Source organism: Schistocerca serialis, chromosome 9 (genome assembly GCF_023864345.2).
Source record: "Schistocerca serialis cubense isolate TAMUIC-IGC-003099 chromosome 9, iqSchSeri2.2, whole genome shotgun sequence".
Classification (NCBI taxonomy): domain Eukaryota; kingdom Metazoa; phylum Arthropoda; class Insecta; order Orthoptera; family Acrididae; genus Schistocerca; species Schistocerca serialis.
Genome location: NC_064646.1, coordinates 429118409 through 429138813, shown reverse-complemented (window position 1 = coordinate 429138813; position 20405 = coordinate 429118409). Strand labels below are relative to the sequence as shown.

General features: G+C 42.1%; 1 protein-coding gene across 4 annotated transcripts in view; it reads left to right on the top strand.

Moving 5' to 3' along the window:
* Positions 1-20405, top strand: part of LOC126418883 (calmodulin-like) — a 220461-nt gene that overhangs the window by 176799 nt on the left and 23257 nt on the right. For all 4 annotated transcript variants that reach the window (XM_050085890.1, XM_050085889.1, XM_050085887.1 and 1 more), the window contains 2 exons: positions 1585-1828; positions 10626-10769. In XM_050085890.1, coding sequence (XP_049941847.1) covers positions 1585-1828; positions 10626-10769 — 388 coding nt within the window. The remainder of the gene's footprint in view (positions 1-1584; positions 1829-10625; positions 10770-20405) is intronic.

Sequence of the window (20405 nt, the reverse complement as noted above, 5' to 3'; positions counted from 1 at the left end):
ATGTGCAGGAGCTCCATCGTGCGTGAACCACATGTTGTGTCTTACTTGTAAAGGCACATGTTCTAGCAGTACAGGTAGAGTATCCCGTATGAAATCATGATAAAGTGCTCCATTGAGAGTAGATGGAAGAACATGGGGCCCAATCAAGACGTCACCAACAATTCCTGCCCAAACGTTCACAGAAAATCTGTGTTGATGACGTGATTGCACAATTGCATGCGGATTCTAGTCAGCTCACACATGTTGATTGTGAAAATTTGCAATTTGATCACGTTGGAATGAAGCCTCATCCGCAAAGAGAACATTTGCACTGAAATGAGGATTTTGCAAAAACAGACATAATGTCTTATGGGATAACAGCAATCAGTGATTTTATACTGTTACTTTAAATCCGTCTTGATTGCAAATTTTTTATTATTCATATGACCGGTTTCGGTTCATTCAGAACCATCTTCAGATCTGATATTTAAGTTACAGGAGTAACTCGTCCAATTCAGCAACTTTCACATGCTACGTTACATTTATGTGAAAGTTGCTGAATTGGACGGGTTACTCCTGTAACTTAAATATTAGATCTGAAGATGGTTCTGAATGAACCGAAACCGGTCATATGAATAATAAAAAATTTGCAATCAAGACGGATTTAAAGTAACAGTATGAAATGAGGATTGACACGTTGTTGGATGAACCATTCGCAGAAGTGTACCCGTGGAGGCCAATCAGCTGCTGATAGTGCCTGCACACGCTGTACATGGTACGGAAACAACTGGTTCTCCCGTAGCACTCTCCATACAGTGACGTGGTCAACGTTACCTCGTACAGCAGCAACTTCTCTGACGCTGACATTAGGGTTATCGTCAACTGCACGAAGAATTGCCTCGTCCATTGCAGGTGTCCTCGTCGTTCTAGGTCTTCCCCAGTCGCGAGTCATAGTCTGGAATGTTCTGCGCTCCCTAAGACGCCGATAAATTGCTTCGAACGTCTTCCTGTCGGGACACCTCCGTTCTGGAAATCTGTCTCGATACAAACGTACCGCGCCACGGCTATTGCCCCGTGCTATCCATACATCAAATGGGCATCTGCCAACTCCGCATTTATAAACATTGCACTGACTGCAAAACCACGTTCGTGATGAACACTAACCTGTTGATGCTACGTACTGATGTGCTCGATGCTAGCTAGTACTGTAGAGCAATGAGTCGCATGTCAACACAAGCACCGAAGTCAACATTACCTTCCTTCCATTGGGCCAACTGGCGGTGAATCGGGGAAGTACAGTACATACTGACGAAACTAAAATGAGCTCTAACATGGAAATTAAGCGTTTCCGGATACATGTCCACATAACATATTTTCTTTCGTTGTGTGTGAGGAATGTTTCCTGCAAGTTTGGCCGTACCTTTTTGTAACACCCTGTATAAAGCATTATCCTGTCACAGTTCCACACCTCTTTTCCATAGTGCCCTGTCCCCACGACACCTGCCCCCTACCCTGTCCCCTGGCGTTCTTCTGTGCTCTGTGCCGCGTGCCTGGTGCGGGCTCTGGAGTCGCTGTGAGCAGTCGTCCTGCTGTTGTGTCCCGCAGACGCGCCAGACCGCCGGCACCGGGGTGGCCAGCCAGGGGCAGCAGCAGCAGCAGCAGCAGCTGACCGGCTCCAGCCACAGCAGCAGCAGCGGCAGCGTCACCGGTGGAGTGGGGGTCGGCGCGGGCACGGCCTCCTCTGGGGTGGGGGTGGGGGTGCCTGTGCGCACCTCCCCCGACGCCGCCTTCAGCACGCAGGCCGCTCCCGCCGCCGCACACCGCGGGGTCACCAGGTCGCAGATGAAAGGTATGCACCACTCTGCCCTAATGAAAACTTGTTATAGGAATAACACCGTACACAGGTCAGCCAGCTGGGCGACCTGCCGATCGGGACTGCCTCGATCTGTTCGCCTTTGTGTGGTCGTTTTTATAGCAGCTTGGTCTGTGATCTGGGTGCATCAGTTTGCTAACTGACCTCTACATGCTAGAACCAAATGCTACGTAGCATCCCACATTTGTCAGTGACGGCATGTAAGGTCCACCATGCGGCCACAGTGGACTCACATCTACATCTACATTTATACTCCGCGTCCGCCGCCAGTAGATGTTCACAACATAAATTACAGCCTAAAGCATATTAAGGATTTTTATGTAGAATTAAGCTACTTGACATGCATTTTAACAGACAAAAATAAGAGGACAAGTAAATATATAGTAGATAACTTACAATCACGCGACAACAAAAATGAAATGGAGCTGAAGTATCCCAACAAAATCTGGGAAAAAAATATGGACTAATATAAATAGCAAAGCACTGATTACGGAAGTGCAAGCGTCATGGTACAGAGTTGTCAACAACATTATTACTACCAATGAAAAACTGCATTCAGTAGGACTACATGCAACAAATGTATGCCAGAAATGTCACAATTTGTACTCCTTAAAGCATCGCTTCATCTGTAATGGATTCAAGACTATTTGGAATTACATTGTATTGCAAGTTGCTTTTCTCAAACGGACCGATGGAAGAGAAATCACTCTACACGATATATTCTTCCCAGAAGAAATTTCCTTTCCACCACAAAAAAATAATGTCATCTTGTGGCTATTCGGAAATTTTGTCAATTATGTTGTCAACAACAAAGGCAATGACAATCTACAAGAATATCGAGAATATCTGAAAGACGAATACTTCAAAATATACCGGAACAAAGACCATAAAAATATGATGCAAATTTTGTTTCAGAAACAAGGCAACGGTTAATACCTAAATAATATGAAATCGACCGAAAAGCATGTTTTCCCAAAAAGTAACAGGAGCCATGCCACAGCACAAGAATAGTAGGGAAAAACTATTCTCATGCATAAGACGTGCATCACTGAAGAAGTTTAATTTCCTCTCTTAATTTTTTACTTTTGCTTCTTTCTCATTTTTGTTTAAATTCTAATGGAAGAATATTTTGCGTTCCGTTTATGCAGTCAATAGTATTATAGAGAGAGTTATTTTCACGGTAATCTATTCGGATTACAATTTTCTAACATTGTCATGCAATTTGGGACATTGAAACTCGCCAAAGAAGGCGCATGAAGGAGAGCGTATGGAAGGGCTAGAAGGGGAAATGGGAGGCCATAAAAAAAAAAAATTTAAAAAAAAATGGTCAGCGTGATGTCAATCCTAAGGGCCCGGGTTCGATTCCCGGATGGGTCGGAGATTTTCTCCGCTCAGGGACTGGGTGTTGTGTTGTCCTAATCATCATCATTTCATCCCCATCGACGCGCAGGTCGCGGAAGTGGCGTCAGCTCGAAAGACCTGCACCAGGCGAACGGTCTACCCGACGGAAGGCCCTAGCTACACGTCGTTATTATCATTATTATTTACACTTCGCAAGCCACCCAACGGTGTGTGGCGGAGGGCACTTTACGTGCCACCGACATTGCCTCCCTTTCCTGTTCCAGTCGCGTATGGTTCGCGGGAAGAACGACTGACGGAAAGCCTCCGTGCGCGCTCGAATCTCTCTAATTTTACATTCGTGATCTCCTCGGGAGGTATAAGTAGGGGGAAGCACTATACCTCATCCAGAAACGCACCCTCTCGAAATCTGGACAACAAGCTACACCGCGATGCAGAGCGCCTCTCTTGCAGAGTCTCCCACTTGAGTTTGCTAAACATCTCCGTAATGCTATCACGCTTATCAAATAACCCTGTGACGAAATGCGCCGCTCTTCTTTGAATCTTCTCTATCTCCTCTGTCAACCCGATCTGCTACGGATTCCACACTGATGAGCAATACTCAAGTATAGGTCGAATGAGTGTTTTGTAAGCCACCTCCTTTGTTGATGGACTACATTTTCTAAGGACTCTCCCAATGAATCACAACCTTGCACACGCCTTACCAACAATTAATTTTATATGATCATTCCACTTCAAATCGTTCCGTACGCATACTTCCAGATATTTTACAGAAGTAACTGCTACCGGTGTTTGTTCCGCTATCATATAAGCATACAATAAAGGATCCTTCTTTCTGCGTATTCGCAATACATTACATTTGTCTATGTTAAGGGTCAGTTGCCACTCCCTGCACCAAGTGCCTATCCGCTGCAGGTCTTCCTGCATTTCGCTGCAATTTTCTAATGCTGCAACTTGTCTGTATACTACGGCATCATCCGCGAAAAGCCGCATGGAACTTCCGACACTATCTACTAGGTCATTTATATATATTGCAGGTGGGTGAGCAACCTGCTCAGTTCGGGTGGGAGGGGGGGATTTCGGCCGACCAGTCAGGCTGCCAATAAGCAGTGTTTGCATACGCCCTTAGGACACGCTACCTCAATGAAACACTGTCTGTGTGGACAAGGTATTCATGTGTTACAACGAAGTAAAGGCCTAAACCAGCAGTTGTTTAGCTATTGTTAGGTTCTCCTGAGCTGAGCACTGCTCCACAGAGAACCCAGACAAACAGTGACACACAGTGCCCTGTCATATTATCTTTTCATTCTGTGGTTGTGTGGCAGCAGGAACAGAGCCCTGATGTAACACCACAATGTGGCCCAGGACAACGCTGATACGCACAGCCCTTACTGTGGAAGATGGATACTCAAGAATGAAGACCATCTATCTAAGCGGTAGGATCCTGACGTCAAATCTTGGAAGGTGTCCAGACCATGAGTTGGCAGCCCCACCAGAACACTCTTGGTCTGTGGGCCAATAACCCGTAACTCCAAAACATTAAAATCACAGAAACTAAAGGGAGAAATAACTGGATGGATCCAAAGGAAATGATGACCTTTGGTTTGAAAAGGAAAACCCATATTGGATTCTGGAATGTAAGAACATTGAGGCACACAGGGAGGTTGAGACAATTGGTAAGTTGAAAAGTAGACAAAAATGCATCATCATTGATAGAAAGTTTCATAAATAGGTGTCTCCAGAACATTATAATATTTGGTGGCTAGAATATGAGGAAAACAATCCAGATATGTATAAAATAACATATGTGTGAGAAAAAAGTGGAAACTGATTGACACACACTGAGCGAGCCAGAAGGAGCAACTGAGAAGAAAGAATCTGAACGGAATCCCCAAAGCGATATATAGCAGATAACAGAGTTCAAATGTGATTTTATGTCTACGAAAAAATCCCATATGTACAAGAATTGAAAAGGAAACCCCACTCCATGTTACGTTAAGGGGATGGATGTCGTCTCGATACCTGTTTGGACACACACTGAGCGAGCCAGAAGGAGCAACTGAGAAGAAAGAATCTGAACGGAATCCCCAAAGCGATATATAGCAGATAACAGAGTTCAAATATGATTTTATCGTCTAAGAAAAAATCCCATATGTGCAAGAATTGAAAAGAAACCCCCACTCCATGTTACGTTAAGGAGCAGGATGTCATCTCAGTACCTGTTTGGACCATTTTTAACGGTACACGAACTGGACACGTTGGAAATGCTGTCAATATCTCAGCTCTTATATGTATATCACGGTCGTGCCTTACGCAAATAACTAAAAAGCTCCATAAGAACAAAATTGTTGGACCAGATCCAGAATACCTTGCTTTAAACCAGACACAAATATTAGACAAAATTAAAGTAGAGGAAACGACAGACTGGACACAACTTTCAGGAAGAATCCGAGAGGCCAGGAAACTAGCACAAGCACCACGCACAAGGAAACACCGCTGGTGGAACCACACATGTGACCAAGCTATTGACCAACGAATCAGTGCATGGAAAAAATTTAGTAGCCATAAATCCCAAGAGAATTGGATGAACTTCCTGAAAACACAGAAACAATCAAGGAAAATCATTCGCAGTGAAACACGACAGTATGATAAACGGCGACTGACTGAGATCGAGTCGGACTTCACGAAGAACAATACAAGAAACTTCTAAAGAAAGTTCAGAGAAAATATGACTGGATATCAACCACCCAACTTGTGCTTCATAAGACGGGATGGAACCTTGGAAACCAATACCAAAAACAGTTGTGACATTCTGGCATCGTACTTTTAAAAACTCCTCAACATGGACCCCCCCCCCCCCCTATGGAAGAAATGATGACAGAAACAAGCACGTACAATCCAGATAGTGAACCTCACCTCTAGAAGAAGTTAAAGAAATAATCAAGTCACTCAAGAATCGTAGAGCACCAGGAGAAGACGGCATCATCGCGGAAATCCGGAAGTTACAAGACCCAGAACTCACCAGAGACATCCACAAGATCTTGGAAGATATCTGGAATCCATGAAAATTCCTGACGGCTGGAACACACAAAAAAGGTGACAAGACTGACCTGAACAACTACAGAGGAATATCCCTACTACCGGTCACATACAAGATCCTCTCTGAAGCTTTACTAAACAGACTAGAATACCAGACCGACCACTTAATTGGGGAATACCAAGCAGGCTTCCGTAAAGGGGTGTCTTGTACGGTACAAATTTGGAACCTGAAAATAATTTTACAGCACAAACGGAACGTGATCATTACCTTTGTCGACTTTAAAAAGGCATACGACTTTATCGACCGGAAAACTCTCTTCAAAATTCTAGCAGAATACAAAGTAGACAACAAAACACGGACTATCATCGAGCAAACATTGACTAACACGACCTCCAAAGTAAAGTTCTGTGGGGAACTATCAGAGCCCTTTGAAATTCGCACAGGTGTCCGACAAGGCGATGGCCTCTCATCTCTCCTTTTCAATCTAGTGTTTGATAAGTTAATAAAAGAATGGGAGACATCACGACACGGGATAACCTTACGAAACCTACAGATTAAATGCCTGGCTTTTTCAGACGATTTGACGATTGTCACGAAAGGTATAAACAAAACAAAATATTCTATTGAAAAACTACACGAAATCGCTTCCAAAACTGGACTACAGATCTCTTACGAAAAGACACAGTTTATGAGCACAAAGGAACTCTCATCTCTGAACACAAAGTACGGCACGATTTACAAAGCGGCAACTTCAAATACCTCAGTGAAACACTACAAATGAGTGGACATAACAGAGACTCAAACGAAGAAAGAAAAACTAAACTGGACAAGGCATACAAAGTAGTGTGGAATCATTACAACAAGAAGTATATCTTACAAAAAGCCAAATTAAGCCACTACGACACGGTGGGGCTCCCCGAGGCACTATATGCAGCAGAGACCACACTAATCCTAGGGCATACACGTATCAGACAACTAGAAAAAGTAGAACGCAAAATACTTAGGAAAATATTTGGCGCAACTAACAACAATGGAATATGGATCAAGAAACCTACAGAGGAACTATACAAACATACGGAGACAATCACAGAAATAATTAGAAAACTCAGACTACAATTCTATGGACACCTACACAGAATACCATCACACAGACTGACCAAACAGATCATTGACTGGCTAACCACTAGAAACAACAAATGGGTGGCAGAGGTAAAAAAAAGACCTGAACCAACTCAACATAACAGCAGACACAAAAACGACAGAATAAAATTCAGAAACATCATTAAGAAAAGTAGACTACATGAGATACGCTGTGACAAACGAACAGGCGTAAAACGGACCGAATAACGCAAGCAAGATCACAGCCGGAAGATGAAAGAAATATGGGCAACCAAAAAGGCAATCAAGATGAAGCCGAAGACACGAAGCCGACAAGAAGTATGGACAGAGGACGGGAAACAGAAACACAGCGAGCGAGGGACAGTCAATAATTAAGGAAACAATGGAGAAAAAACTGCATTTTTACAAAATGAGACTTTTACCACTTCTGAACATGATCCCTAGCAACATTAAACACTTGTCCCTATAATGAAATAGCGTTTTTATACCTGGTGCAAAGAATCTTTGTCTTGTTGTCACTTTCCCACAAATTATTTGACCTCCTCGTTGTTTCTGAACTTTGGATCGAAGTGGTGAACCCAAGTTCCATCACACGTTAAAATCTTGTTCAGAAAAGAGCCATCTTCCCTTTCGCAGCGTTCTTTATAGTTTGTGCACATTCTGACTCTTGCCGTCTTGTACTTGTTTTACTGTAATTGAGCTTGTTACTGATAACGCTATGAACTGTGCCAGCACTTACTGCAACTGTTTTTGCTAAATGTTCAACCCTAATACGTCAATCTACACAAATAATATCGTCAGTGCGGATTGCAAGCGACTCTTCAACTGGTCGGCCACCGAGCTTCAACCGTTTTTGAACTACTCTATACACTTATCAAAATTTCCGCTGTTCGTACGACTTACACCATACTATAAAATCATCGCAGAAAAGATATTAGCCGGTTTCTCACCTTCAGAAAGCAAAATACGGATCATTGCACGTTGTTGAATCAACGTGGAACCTTCAAGCGGACATGCTATCGTTAAATGCAATTAATTATTTTATTTATTTCTCGTATCGTAAACGTACATATTAACACAATTATGAGTTTATTACTTTTGCCCAAATCATGGTCACTTCAAATGCATTTTCTGCACCCTGATGAAGTTCATCTTCTGTACAGGAGGCTGGATACAGTCGGCATTGAAGCGTTTTATGATAAACAGTCTAGTCATATCCACAGTCGCACTAAATATCAACTTGCCATCCATCTTGCCAAACTAATATTTTGATGTGCCAACTCTAGATCTCAGTTTAGTTAATTTCAATATCGAGTTCATAAACAAAAAAAAATTATCTGTCAGTAGTGTCAACCTAAAGACGTGAAAGTACGGAACTCCTCCTACAAGATGTTTCATATCTACAGCAGTTTGTCTCTTCAATTATTGGATGTCTCTCGTAAATAATATAATATGCAATACTAGAATGAAAACTGTCCCTATCATAGAACAAAAGAGGCGAATATGTCCTGGGCAAAGTTCGGGGTGCAAAAGAAGGTAATTTTTCGACTCATTTGACAGCTTCAAAGACATCCAGATCAAAACATATTGACATATTCATATTAGTACTGGTACCTATATCATGTACTATAATGCATCGTCTAAAGTAAATTAACATGATACGTGATGGAACCCCCCTCCCAGGAATAAATCCATCCCCAGAAATTTTATCACCACAGAAAAAATGATTTAGTTATTACATGTATGCTCTTCAGCCATGTGATAGTATACATTGTTTACTACAGCTGGCGAATCTTCTGGATTTTGCCCACAGGATCAGGGATTCAGCCTATAAATTGCAATATGTCGGTGTGCCAACAACTTGCAGCTAAGAAAGCTCAATAGGATGGGCAAGTAGTATTAACTCGCAAAAAAGCACAAATAGGGCAAGACGTTTTGATTTACATGTCTTTGAAGCTGTCAGATAAGTAGAAAATCTAGTTTCCGTCTTGTAAATCCCTAACTCTATCTTCGCTTTTTTTGTGCCTTGATAGGAGAATTTTTCCTTCTTCTTTCCGACTTTACCGTAATTTTGACATTAGACCGCCATAGCTTGGCAACCGATGCAGATTTTTGTTGATTCGGGGGACGACTGATCTGGTATAGGATTTTTTTATTGTCTTTCCAACCATGTTGCCTATATCATGGCAGCGGATAAAGTTTTCACAAAACACAAGGACGACCATTAATTAAATGTATTTGTCTACATTCTTACGAAATTTGAACCAATTCACACAAGTTTGAAACGTATCAGCGATGCGCGCAAAAAAAATTACAAAACATATTTTTTTGCACTTAAAATTCAAACGAAGCTAAGTTTTTGAAACAGAGCATTCAGTTTTATCATAAGAATGTTTCTTTCATTTATCTGAATCACTTTAAATCTTTTCCGCGCATTCAATTCACGTAATAATGATTTTACGTGCTACATTTACCTTCGCTTTAAACCATCGTATATCGACAACGGATAAAGATTATCGGATGAAAAAAAAATCCTCTTGCGTTTATCCATTAATCTACCTTAGCGCAAAGTTTGAACCCATTCGTACAAGTTCAAAATACAGAAGTGATTCGCTTCAAAAAGCTCTCAGAAAAAGTGTTTTTTGCACGTATTTGCACGTAAAATCCGAGTGTTGCATATGCGAGTGGTGTCATTACCTGAGCATTAATTTCAGTCCAATTAACATATTTTGCGAAAGAAATTAATCGATTCGCACCATCAGCGTAGGCGTCGGCTCCGGTTCGTCGTCAGAACGTTGCTTAATATACAATATAGCTACAGTAAGACAGACGGTCGAAAGGTAATACAAATGGCCCCTGGTCCTGGCTAAACCAAAAAATTATCACGCGATGTTCTTAACTCAAATAGGAACCGAGCGCCAAGACCCCTTCCCCCTCCCCCTCCAAACTATATTTGTTACAGCGCCGAGTTTTGGCTGGAGGTACGGGGACTTCTCTGACGCACTGTAGTATTTACCCACGTCAACCGTAATTACTCACAATGCTGTGGCTTCAGCATTATCGAGACGGAAATTCCGGGTTTTCAGCTAATTTTAAACCACACATCTCCATTGTGCTCTCGCCGCTAAAGAAGCAGCATTTCGCATTGGCAAACATCCGTGTCCGCGCCTCGCCCTTTCCTGCTAGCGGCTTCCCCTCGCCACCGCAACTATTGCGCCACCTGGATGTGCAGCCTTTGTGGTCTTCTGCCCGCAGAGTTCCGTGAGGCTTTCCGGCTGTTCGACAAGGACGGAGACGGGAGCATCACGCAGGACGAGCTGGGCCGTGTCATGCGCAGCCTGGGACAGTTCGCGCGCGAGGAGGAGCTCCAGCAGATGCTGCACGAGGTCGACATTGACGGTACGTCTCTCTCTGCTGCACGTTCCACAGCGTTCGCTACTTTCTTTGTTCGCCCTTAAGGTATGTCCACCCTATGCCTCTTTCCTCTCAAGCTGGTGATGACGCATGCGGGCGAAAACGCATTGCAGTGGTACGACCATCTTAATGTGTGAAAACCTTGTTATTCAAGCAGCAGAACGTATCTATGATGACGAACCTACCATTCGTCAGACTGCGAGTTAGATCATCGAAGATCGTATCTCGCATGCATCCTAAGTTAATTCAATGAGTACAGATTCTTATACTCTTCCGCGTTTTGAATGAGGCCATTACTACTATAATGTACAAAGTAAATACAATACCAATACTGAAATCAGCTGCAATCGGATTCGTTGATTTCTCTGTTGTTATGCCAGCCCAGCGATCACGTTTAGCTGCAGTATTTTTACCAAAGAGATAGAATACCATAAGGAGGCAACAATGCGATGAGAGTGAAGCAATTTGAACCATCGTCCGCCACGTTTTCGGAAGTCAAAACATGAGTACATGATAGTGAGTAAGGAAATTATGAAACCTAGCCTAAAATAATGAATTCACCTAAAGTTAAACATATGAAAGTTATTTCCGTGCTGGTGTATGACGCTAATGAACAAAACCACCAACAGATAATATTTTTAAACAGTGCGCACATTAAATGAAATACATTCGTAGTTTTATTGCTTTTGTGCGTACAGTTATACACTGCTCAAACTTTAGGTACGGTTTCCAAAAGAAATTCCGTAATTACATATCTAACAATTTCGCACATGTGACTCAAATAAGGACTTCGACTGGCGTTCGTCTGAAATCGGTCACATGACGTTCCACGTTAATTTTGAGAGGATTCGTCTTATTTCGTTGTTTCCATATTGTAACTTGCATGTTATGTTAGTACACTGTTTCAGGACAATTAAAATTTATCACGATTTGTTATAATTATATGTGAGTTAGGGACACATCAACTGTAAAAGTCCTTAGGAGGTAATTTTCGAAACTGTAACCTATCACTGTAGTCATGCCGTAAGACGCGCAGTGGGTGAGTCGAGGGAAGTGCGCTTTTTTTTCCATCTTCGCGTTTGTAGCACATTCTGCGACTTTCTTATTCATGTAACAGAATTATAAGTATCTTCTGCACCGTTCGATGATATCCGCATATAAAAGCGTGCTTCATCAGGAATGGGTTTCTTCGATTTCGTGACTTAATTCGAATTAATAAACCAAAGACGACGCTGCTGCGAATGAAAAAAACCAACAATGATAATCATATTCTTTCTTGTCACAAATGTCTGACCTCTTTTCTAGAATACCGTACTTACCAGTTCCAGAGGGTGTAGTTATGAATCTCATCTAATTGCTGCGAGTAAAATGAGCAGCAAAGACATTTTGATGAGCAGGTCAGGCTTGTAAGTGAGCGACCGTTTTGTAGCTGCAGTTTATGGCGGGTCATGGCCCATCGAACATAGGCCGGTGTGAGGTGGAGCGTACACCATTAAGTAGTGGTTTTGACTTTGTACACATGTACTGTTTGTGTTTTCCTTTTCTTTTTCGTTTATAAATGTATAGCTATAGTGTTCTAATCATTGACAAAGGTCTTCTTAGGCACTTGTGGGTTTTATTGTTGTTCTGAAGAAGGTGCAGTTATCTGCGCCGAAACCTGGGTTAACGCTTAACACTAGGTGCTTTTTTCGCACTCGAGGTGGGTTTTTAGTTTTTTAATATATTAACCAACGATTGCTGAAGCACTGCGATGTTGGAGGTTCTTACATTTATAGTCACAATAACCCTGGGTTCGGTGTGGGGAGGGGGTGTGGTGAGTGGACTGCTGTAGCCTGTTGTGGGGTTGTGTGCTGCTGCGGGCTACGGCGGGGACGAAGCCGTTTCTAGGTCCCCAGTTCCATACAATAGAATAGACAGTAAAATTTTATGTACACAACTGTAGCCGGTGGGTCTGAAATGGTTAAGCTGTCCTCTTAGGCTCCTGCCTAACCAATACTTATTTTATCCTTCGTTTCCTAATCAGATGGAAATGAAAACATCATCGAATATTTCAGCACATACTTGCATTACATTCATAAGAAAGTCCCACAGTCTGTCAACAACAGTAACATAAAAAAAATGATGCCATGTATTCGTGTGAGGCAGCATTATCAGTACCTGACAGAATTTCAAAGAGGCCTCAATGTGGGTCTCCAATTGGCCAGCTGATGGAATCGTGTAGTATCCAGATTTGTGGGCTATTTGGAAGTGAAATTGATCTGGTAAACAGAGGGAATATTTCATTTGATTTGATTTTTATTGGTCCAGTTTTATCATACAGCACAAACTGTACAATTGATATTGGACAGGTCGAAGATAAGTTACAATAATACATAGTATTAGCAAAACAGTAGGCAAACTAAAAATAGGTACCTATTACAGTTAATTTTGTTAAGTATTCAGAAATTCTCTGAAAGAATAGAAACAGTGCTTTATTAGAAATGCCTTTAGCTTAGCTTTAAATATTGGATGAGTAGCATTCTTTATTTCCTCTGGTATCTTATTGTGTAGTATTACGCCAATGTTAATTATGTTCCTCTGATAGGTGGTTGTTCTGTGATATTTTTGATGTATATTTGATTTCCCCCTGGTACGACAGTTGTGTGCATTTTTGTTCTGTTCTGTTTTCAGGAAGTAGTCCCTAGTGAACAAGATAGTTTCATAAATGAATAAACTTGAAACATTTAGAACAACAAGCTCAGTAAAATGGGATTTACAGGACGCCATCTTTTTAAGGCCACAAATTGTTCTTAGAGCTTTTTTTGCATTCTAAAAATCTTTACACTGTGATTTGAGTATTGCCAGAAAACGATGCCATATCGGACTAGTGAGTGGAACTGTGAATAGTATGCCTGCAATACTGTTGTTCCGCTTGTTGTAGCCCAGGAAGCAAGGACTGCTAATGAATGGCATGGCATTGTATTTAGCGATAAATTGTGGTTCTGCACTACACTGGATGATTACCGTCAACGAGTGTGGTGCCGACCGAGGGAGAGATACTATTCTTCCAATGTTTCGGAGCAGCACTACTGTTTTATTCCTGGAGAAATCATGTAGGTAGCTATGGGTACGATATTACATACGATGCGTTTGGGAGAAATAATGTCTGTCTTGTCTTGATCGTACTCTCTCGCAATTTAAACAGTAAGCTTTTATCTGAAATAGGTACACTTTTTGCAGGTAACCCTTCAGACTTCGTTAAGTATTTTGAGCTGATTTCTAGGTAATATATATGATAAAATAGTTCTGAATTGTTTGTTCTTCTCTGAATCTTGTAATATTCAAATGCTCACCTGAGAATAAAAATTTTCCGAACAACCTCTTTCATGGATACACTGCAGTTCCATGGTATTCTTCCTCTGTATTCCAGTTTGGCATTTACCTTCACCACATTTAATTTTATATGATCGTTCCGCATACATACTCCTAAAAATTTGAGGGCTATGACCATAGAAGTCCGCAGGGAGAGGTACATGCGCCCCCCCCCCCCCCCTCTTGGAATCTGGAGTAAAGAGTTATTCAACATATACTACAGCACCATCAATTCTCTGGGATACAATAAGTGTTATGTTATAACCTATAAAATTTTGTTCTTGTACTGTGATACGTCTTGAAACTGACGCACTCATTTATATAAAAAATGACAATTTAAATTACTGCGGAGACCCACGGTTGAGACTGAGTTCAGCCAGAAATCAAACAATGGTGGGTCTTTTAACCAATTGCTGTGTATTGTCGTCACGCCGGTCTCAGCACCAAGCGTTGGTGGTCAGCAGGTCATCCTGCATTTCTTGACGATTTTCTAAAAGAGGCGATCTAATCGTGTTCAAACTGCAGTCTCTGCGAGCACCCTCGAAGAGCAACCGACATCGTCAAGTAACAGTCTTGTCACACTTCCTTGCTGCGCGCTTCAGACTCATACCTAATACGATATCCCGAAAGTAAATGTGTTATTTACTGTGTATAGCAGTGCAGAAATGTACTGAATGTTTTACCGAGGCTTTAGCATCTAAGTATGAGACTTGATCCAATAGCAATTTTACAGAAGTGATGCTTATTGAGTCCGTGTTGATTATACAGAGCACTGCTGCTCTCTCCATAAGTCGTATAAGACCACAACAAGTGTTTTATAACTTTAAAACGAAATGCTACTCCTATCAGATTTCACTGACGCACATTCAAGATACTTTTACCAGTGACAACGTGTCTCTATTGAAAATTATATAACGTGCAGTGTTCAGTAGTTACCTCCGGATAGCGCAAATGGCTGTATCAGTCCTACAACTACAGGTAAATGTGACAGCCAGGGCAAGTAGATGGTGAAACGGATAACTGTTCACTTCGATGGTATACATACTCCAATCAGCATTTCCGACAAGGAAAAATTTATTATAAACTAATGTCTAACTTTGGAACGTAATATCATGGAGGGTTAGTATTTCTTGCAGAACTCCATACCCACAAGGTGGCAATTACTGAACTTATGAAATAAAACCGTCATAACTTCTGAACAGTTTGCTTTAGGACGCCCAAACTGCACGGTTTGCTGCGGGGCATAATGGAAATTCGTACGTGCATGAATGGTTCGTTTTAGCGACGAAACCCACTTTCATTTGGATGGGTTCGTCAATAAGTAAAATTGGCGCATTTGGGGAACTGAAAACCCTCATTTCGCGATCGAGAAATCTCTTCACCCTCAGATGATGACTGTGTGGGGCGCAGTGTCCAGTCACGGAATAATCGGTGATTCCTTGAGTGCATGGTGACTACTGAATGGTATGTGAAGGTTTTGGAAGATTATTCCATCCCCACTCAAAGTGATCCTGATTTCGACAAGATGTGGTTTGGCCAAGACAGAGCTCGACCCTTTGAAGCAGGAGAGTGTTTGATATCCTGGAGCATCACTTTGGGGACCGCATTCTGGCTCTGGGGTACCCAGAGGCCACTGGCATGGGCCTCGATTGCCCGCCATATTCTCCATATCTGAACATATACAATTCCTTTTTGTGGGGCTATACTAAAGGTGTACAGCAATCCCCAAAACTGTCGGAATTGGAGCTGTGAGGACGGATCGTGAGTCGTGCTTGGGTAGCTCAGATGGTAGAGAGCACTTGCCCGCAAGAGGCAAAGGTCCCGAGTTCGAATCTCGGTCCGGCACACAGTTTTAATCAGCCAGGAAATTTCATATCAGCACACACTCCGCAACAGAGTGAAAATTTCATTCTGGAAACATCTCCCAGGCTATGGCTAAGCCATGTCTTCGCAATATCCTTTCTTCCAGGAGCGCTAGTCCTGCAACGTTCGCAGAAGAGCTTCTGTGGAGTTTGGAAGGTAGGAGACGAGGTACTGGTGGAATAGGAGCTATGAGGACGGGTCGTGAGTCGTGCTTGGGTAGCTCAGATGCTAGAGCACTTGACCGTGAAAGGCAAAGGTCCCGAGTTCGAGTCTCGGTCTGGCACACAGTTTTATTCTGCCAGGAAGTTTCAACCCCAAAACCATTTCTGAGCTGAAAACCGCCACTCAGGAAGTCATCTACAGCATCGATGTTCACTTCAGTGGGTCATGCAGAATTTCGCTATTCGTCTGCACCACATCATCGCTAATGATGGCAGGCGTATCCAAGATGTCATAAGCTAAATATACATGTAGTGCCGTTTACATGTTGAATAAAGTGTGTGCACTCCGTAGTTTGTAACTAATTTATGTTTTTTTTATATAGTTCAATAATTGTGACCCTGGATATAACAGCTTGCAGAATGCGTTTACCAGGTGGGCAGGGATATTCTGTATGTACTAATGTTTACCTCAGCACGCAAAGTGGAAGTAATATTATCCAAGTATTATTATCCAAGCACTCAAAGCATCGACACCATGCGTACTAGGGATTTTGTGTAGGTGAAATGCCTTGGAAGTACGTGCAGTCAGCTATCTGAGATGAGTGAGGGGAAGGCTCCAAACGTTCGTGAGGTATGCTGAGTACATTCCCCCTCTATACAACATCCAGATTAGGCTACTGGAAGAGGATAACCCTGGGTCGATTAACCCCTGGATCGATTAACACAGCATTGTCTCCAGTGCCTCAAGCGGAGTTCCTGCTCTTCCACAATTATTCCGTTCTGAATAGATCAATTAATTTATCAGTCCACTTTAAGTAATTTCATGAAATATACATAAGCTACTTGGGCTGTCACCAGTATACCGGTCGGTAAAGATGCAGTGCGAAGATTGGCAGTAGGAGCTGGATCAAGCGCACCTATCATGAGAGAGGTCAAAGACAAACTGACAAGCAACAGGCCGCTAACACCCTCTCGACAGCATGTATCCAGGCCGCTGCTGACCAGAGGGCTCACTAACTCATATTCCAGTTGGCGTCTGACAGTTCACATTGCAGGTTACAACAGTACATAACGACCAGATTAGAGTAATACCAAGATTACCGACATAATTGTCACCCTGTAAGTGGGACGGGAAGAAACCCCATGCCATGCACTTCACAATGGTTTGCAGGTTATGAATGTAGAGGTAGGCTAGTCACCAGGCTCAATTCCCAGCCCAACACATGACTTTAGATTGTTGCTAATGAATGAACATGTAAAATCAGTTACTGGAAGGGTGAACGAAAATTTGGGAAAAACTGAGGAAGCCACTCATTTCCAGGTGAGCCTGAATACGAGATTCCAGACTGTTATTGAATCTTGTGTGTGAGTGTCTGAGACCACTATTAGGACAAACTAGAGGAATCAAGAAATGAATTCAAATACCATTACTCTTACATGTGCGTCATCAGGCTCGTGGCAAGGGGGCCGTTGGGAGAAATTCATTCAATCCTCATATTCTGAATACCCATCAAGATACATGGAATGAATAAAGATATACATTAACAAAATACAAAGAAATTGTAGATATTTAATCTATACGCTATATTGATGACAATCTATCACTATACTGCTTAGTACTGCAATTCATGCTTATGTCACCTAAATTTAAACTAGTAAACAACAGAAAAAGCTGGTACTTTGAAAGAAACTGCTGCCTCATAAGTTATACTAACTGGCTACTGTTTATTTCCAATTGGTATCTCCACATCATTTCATTAGATAGGTACATGGTCCAGTCACATTTATATGACCTCTGTATATGTTTGATGTCAACATGCAATAACCACTCAAAGATGGTATGTGGCAGCACTAACAGAGGAGAGTATATAAAGCACATCTGGGGGATGCGGAAAACTGCAGTAGTCATAAGGCAACAATAGAGCGATTTGTCAGACATCCAAAAAGGTATGGCCATTGGCTTTTAGACCAAGGTGGAAGTATTTCCAAAAGAGCTAAGCTTGTAAACTGTTCATGTCTCACTGTGGTTAAAGTCTACCATGTATGGCAAAATGGTGCTAATCAAAACTGGCACTGAGGCAATTGTGATGCACCACAGGACATAGATGACGGGGGTGAATGATGACTTCAGATATTGTGAATAGATGTGTAACTGTTGTGCAACTGACCACCCAGATGATCCTAGGGGTACCAGCAGTGTCTCCTTAATGATTGTTCAGTGAACATTGGTGAGAATGGGACTCCACAGCAAGTGCCTGCTCCATGCACCCATGCTGGCTGCTGTCCATTAATGATAAATGCTGCAACTTTTACATCAGTAATGCAAGTGGTCTTTTCAGATGAATCATGTTTCATGCTCAAATGGACAGATGGATTTTGGCACATATGGCCCTGCAACTATCGTCAGACGGTTCCAGGCCAGAGAAGGAAGTGTTATGGTCTGGAAAATATTTTTCTAGCAGTCCCTGGGCGATATCTTCATTCTGGAAGGCACAATGGATCAACACAAGCCTGCATCTATCCATGGGGACCATGTCCACCCCTACATGCTGTTTGTTTTTCCATGGCACAATGACATCTCCCAGCAGGACAATTCAACACATCACACAGCTCGCACTGTAGTTGCATGGTTCAGAAAACACCAGGATGACTTCCCTGGACCTTAAACCCCTAGATTTAAATTTGCTGGGAATCTGTGGGACCATCTCTATAAGGCTGTTCACACTATGGATCCTCAGCCGTGAAGGCTAGTGCAGCTGGTCATGGAACTGGAGTCGGCACAGTTCCAGAACCTCACTGACTCTTCCTGCAAGTCCACACTGCAACAGGTGGTTATTCAAGCTTTTTACAGTTGGTCACATTAGTGTAAAATGGTTCATGTATTTTTCAGAGAAAATAATTACCTACATCTGTAAATATTGAGCCACGTTTACAGTATTTTACTTCTTGCCATGTGGTTTCACATTGAGCGTTGCTATGAGCCCTGTACCAACAGAAACACCTTATCTTTAATTCTAATTTGTAGAAAAAGAGGCTAGTGAGGTATGTGTTTAATTTTCTTCTAGTGTTGGAATTCTCAATTTCTTGTTTTATTTTAGATGGAAACTTGCTCAATACCTTTGCGCCGTAGTATATAAATATGTTCTAAATGCTAGACAAGGGGGCAAGGTCTACATGAAGATTATTTTTGTGTCTTTTATTTTGACTGTGTACATCACAAACTTACGTTCATTATCAGTAACAAAAACCGTTAAGGAATAAATGTACTGGAAAGCAAGCGTAAGAATACTAAGATCCATAAAAATTACACAGTATCCATATTGCTTGCTTCCACTAAATATGCTGTTTACTTCACTGCCCTGGGAGATAAGTCCAGAATGAATGAAATCAAATGACATCAATCTGTATTGACTGTTTTCCAGCCAAAAAAAAAAAAAAAAAAAAAAGAAGCACCTTCACTTGCGTAACTTGTGATGTAAGGTGCAACAGGCAGAAGATGCACATTTTAGCGATTTTGATTGAGACGAACTTACGCTGCAGTGTTCTTCTTCGGCATGCCAGTGTAGCAGTGTGCACAAAATCAGCTAAGTGATAAGTCTGTGCAATACGCGCGTTTATTTATATATAAAAGCCGGCTTACTAACTTTCCTTTTCGTCAGACCGCGTGTACAAGACCGTGTGGTGATTTAAAGTTCTAGATTCACATATTTTACTGTTCACGCAGCTTCTGCATAATCTTTCATTGATTGTATCAACACACCTTTGTATTGTGCTATACAATTTCGAACCTTCACAAGTGCCGCGATAAACTTGTACTGATATCGTCAATTTTAACTGAATGGTAAGCACCTGAAAATCGCCCAGACTGCTGTGAAACAATTGGCAGCTGCTGGGAACCAGTGTGTTGGAGGAGCTCCCGAGAACTGTCTAGCTGTGATACCTGTCCCGGTACCAGAGGTAACTCAAGTACTCTCCTCACCTGTGGATCCTGTCTCCTCTGTAGAAAGTACAGGATCTGTCATTAACCGTCCACTTGACTGCAAGTGGCATGTCAGTGGTAGATCTAGGCGTCCTGCACAGGGTGAGACTCACTTCACCTATTTGTGGAAACCTGTTTTGTCTAGTGCCATGAGAAGGCAAACGGAAAAGGGTAGTTGTCTATTAGTCGTTGGCAGTTCAAATGTACGGCGAATGCCGGTGCCCCATAGGTAAATGACAGCAAGGGACAGGAAAGAACACCAGGTGC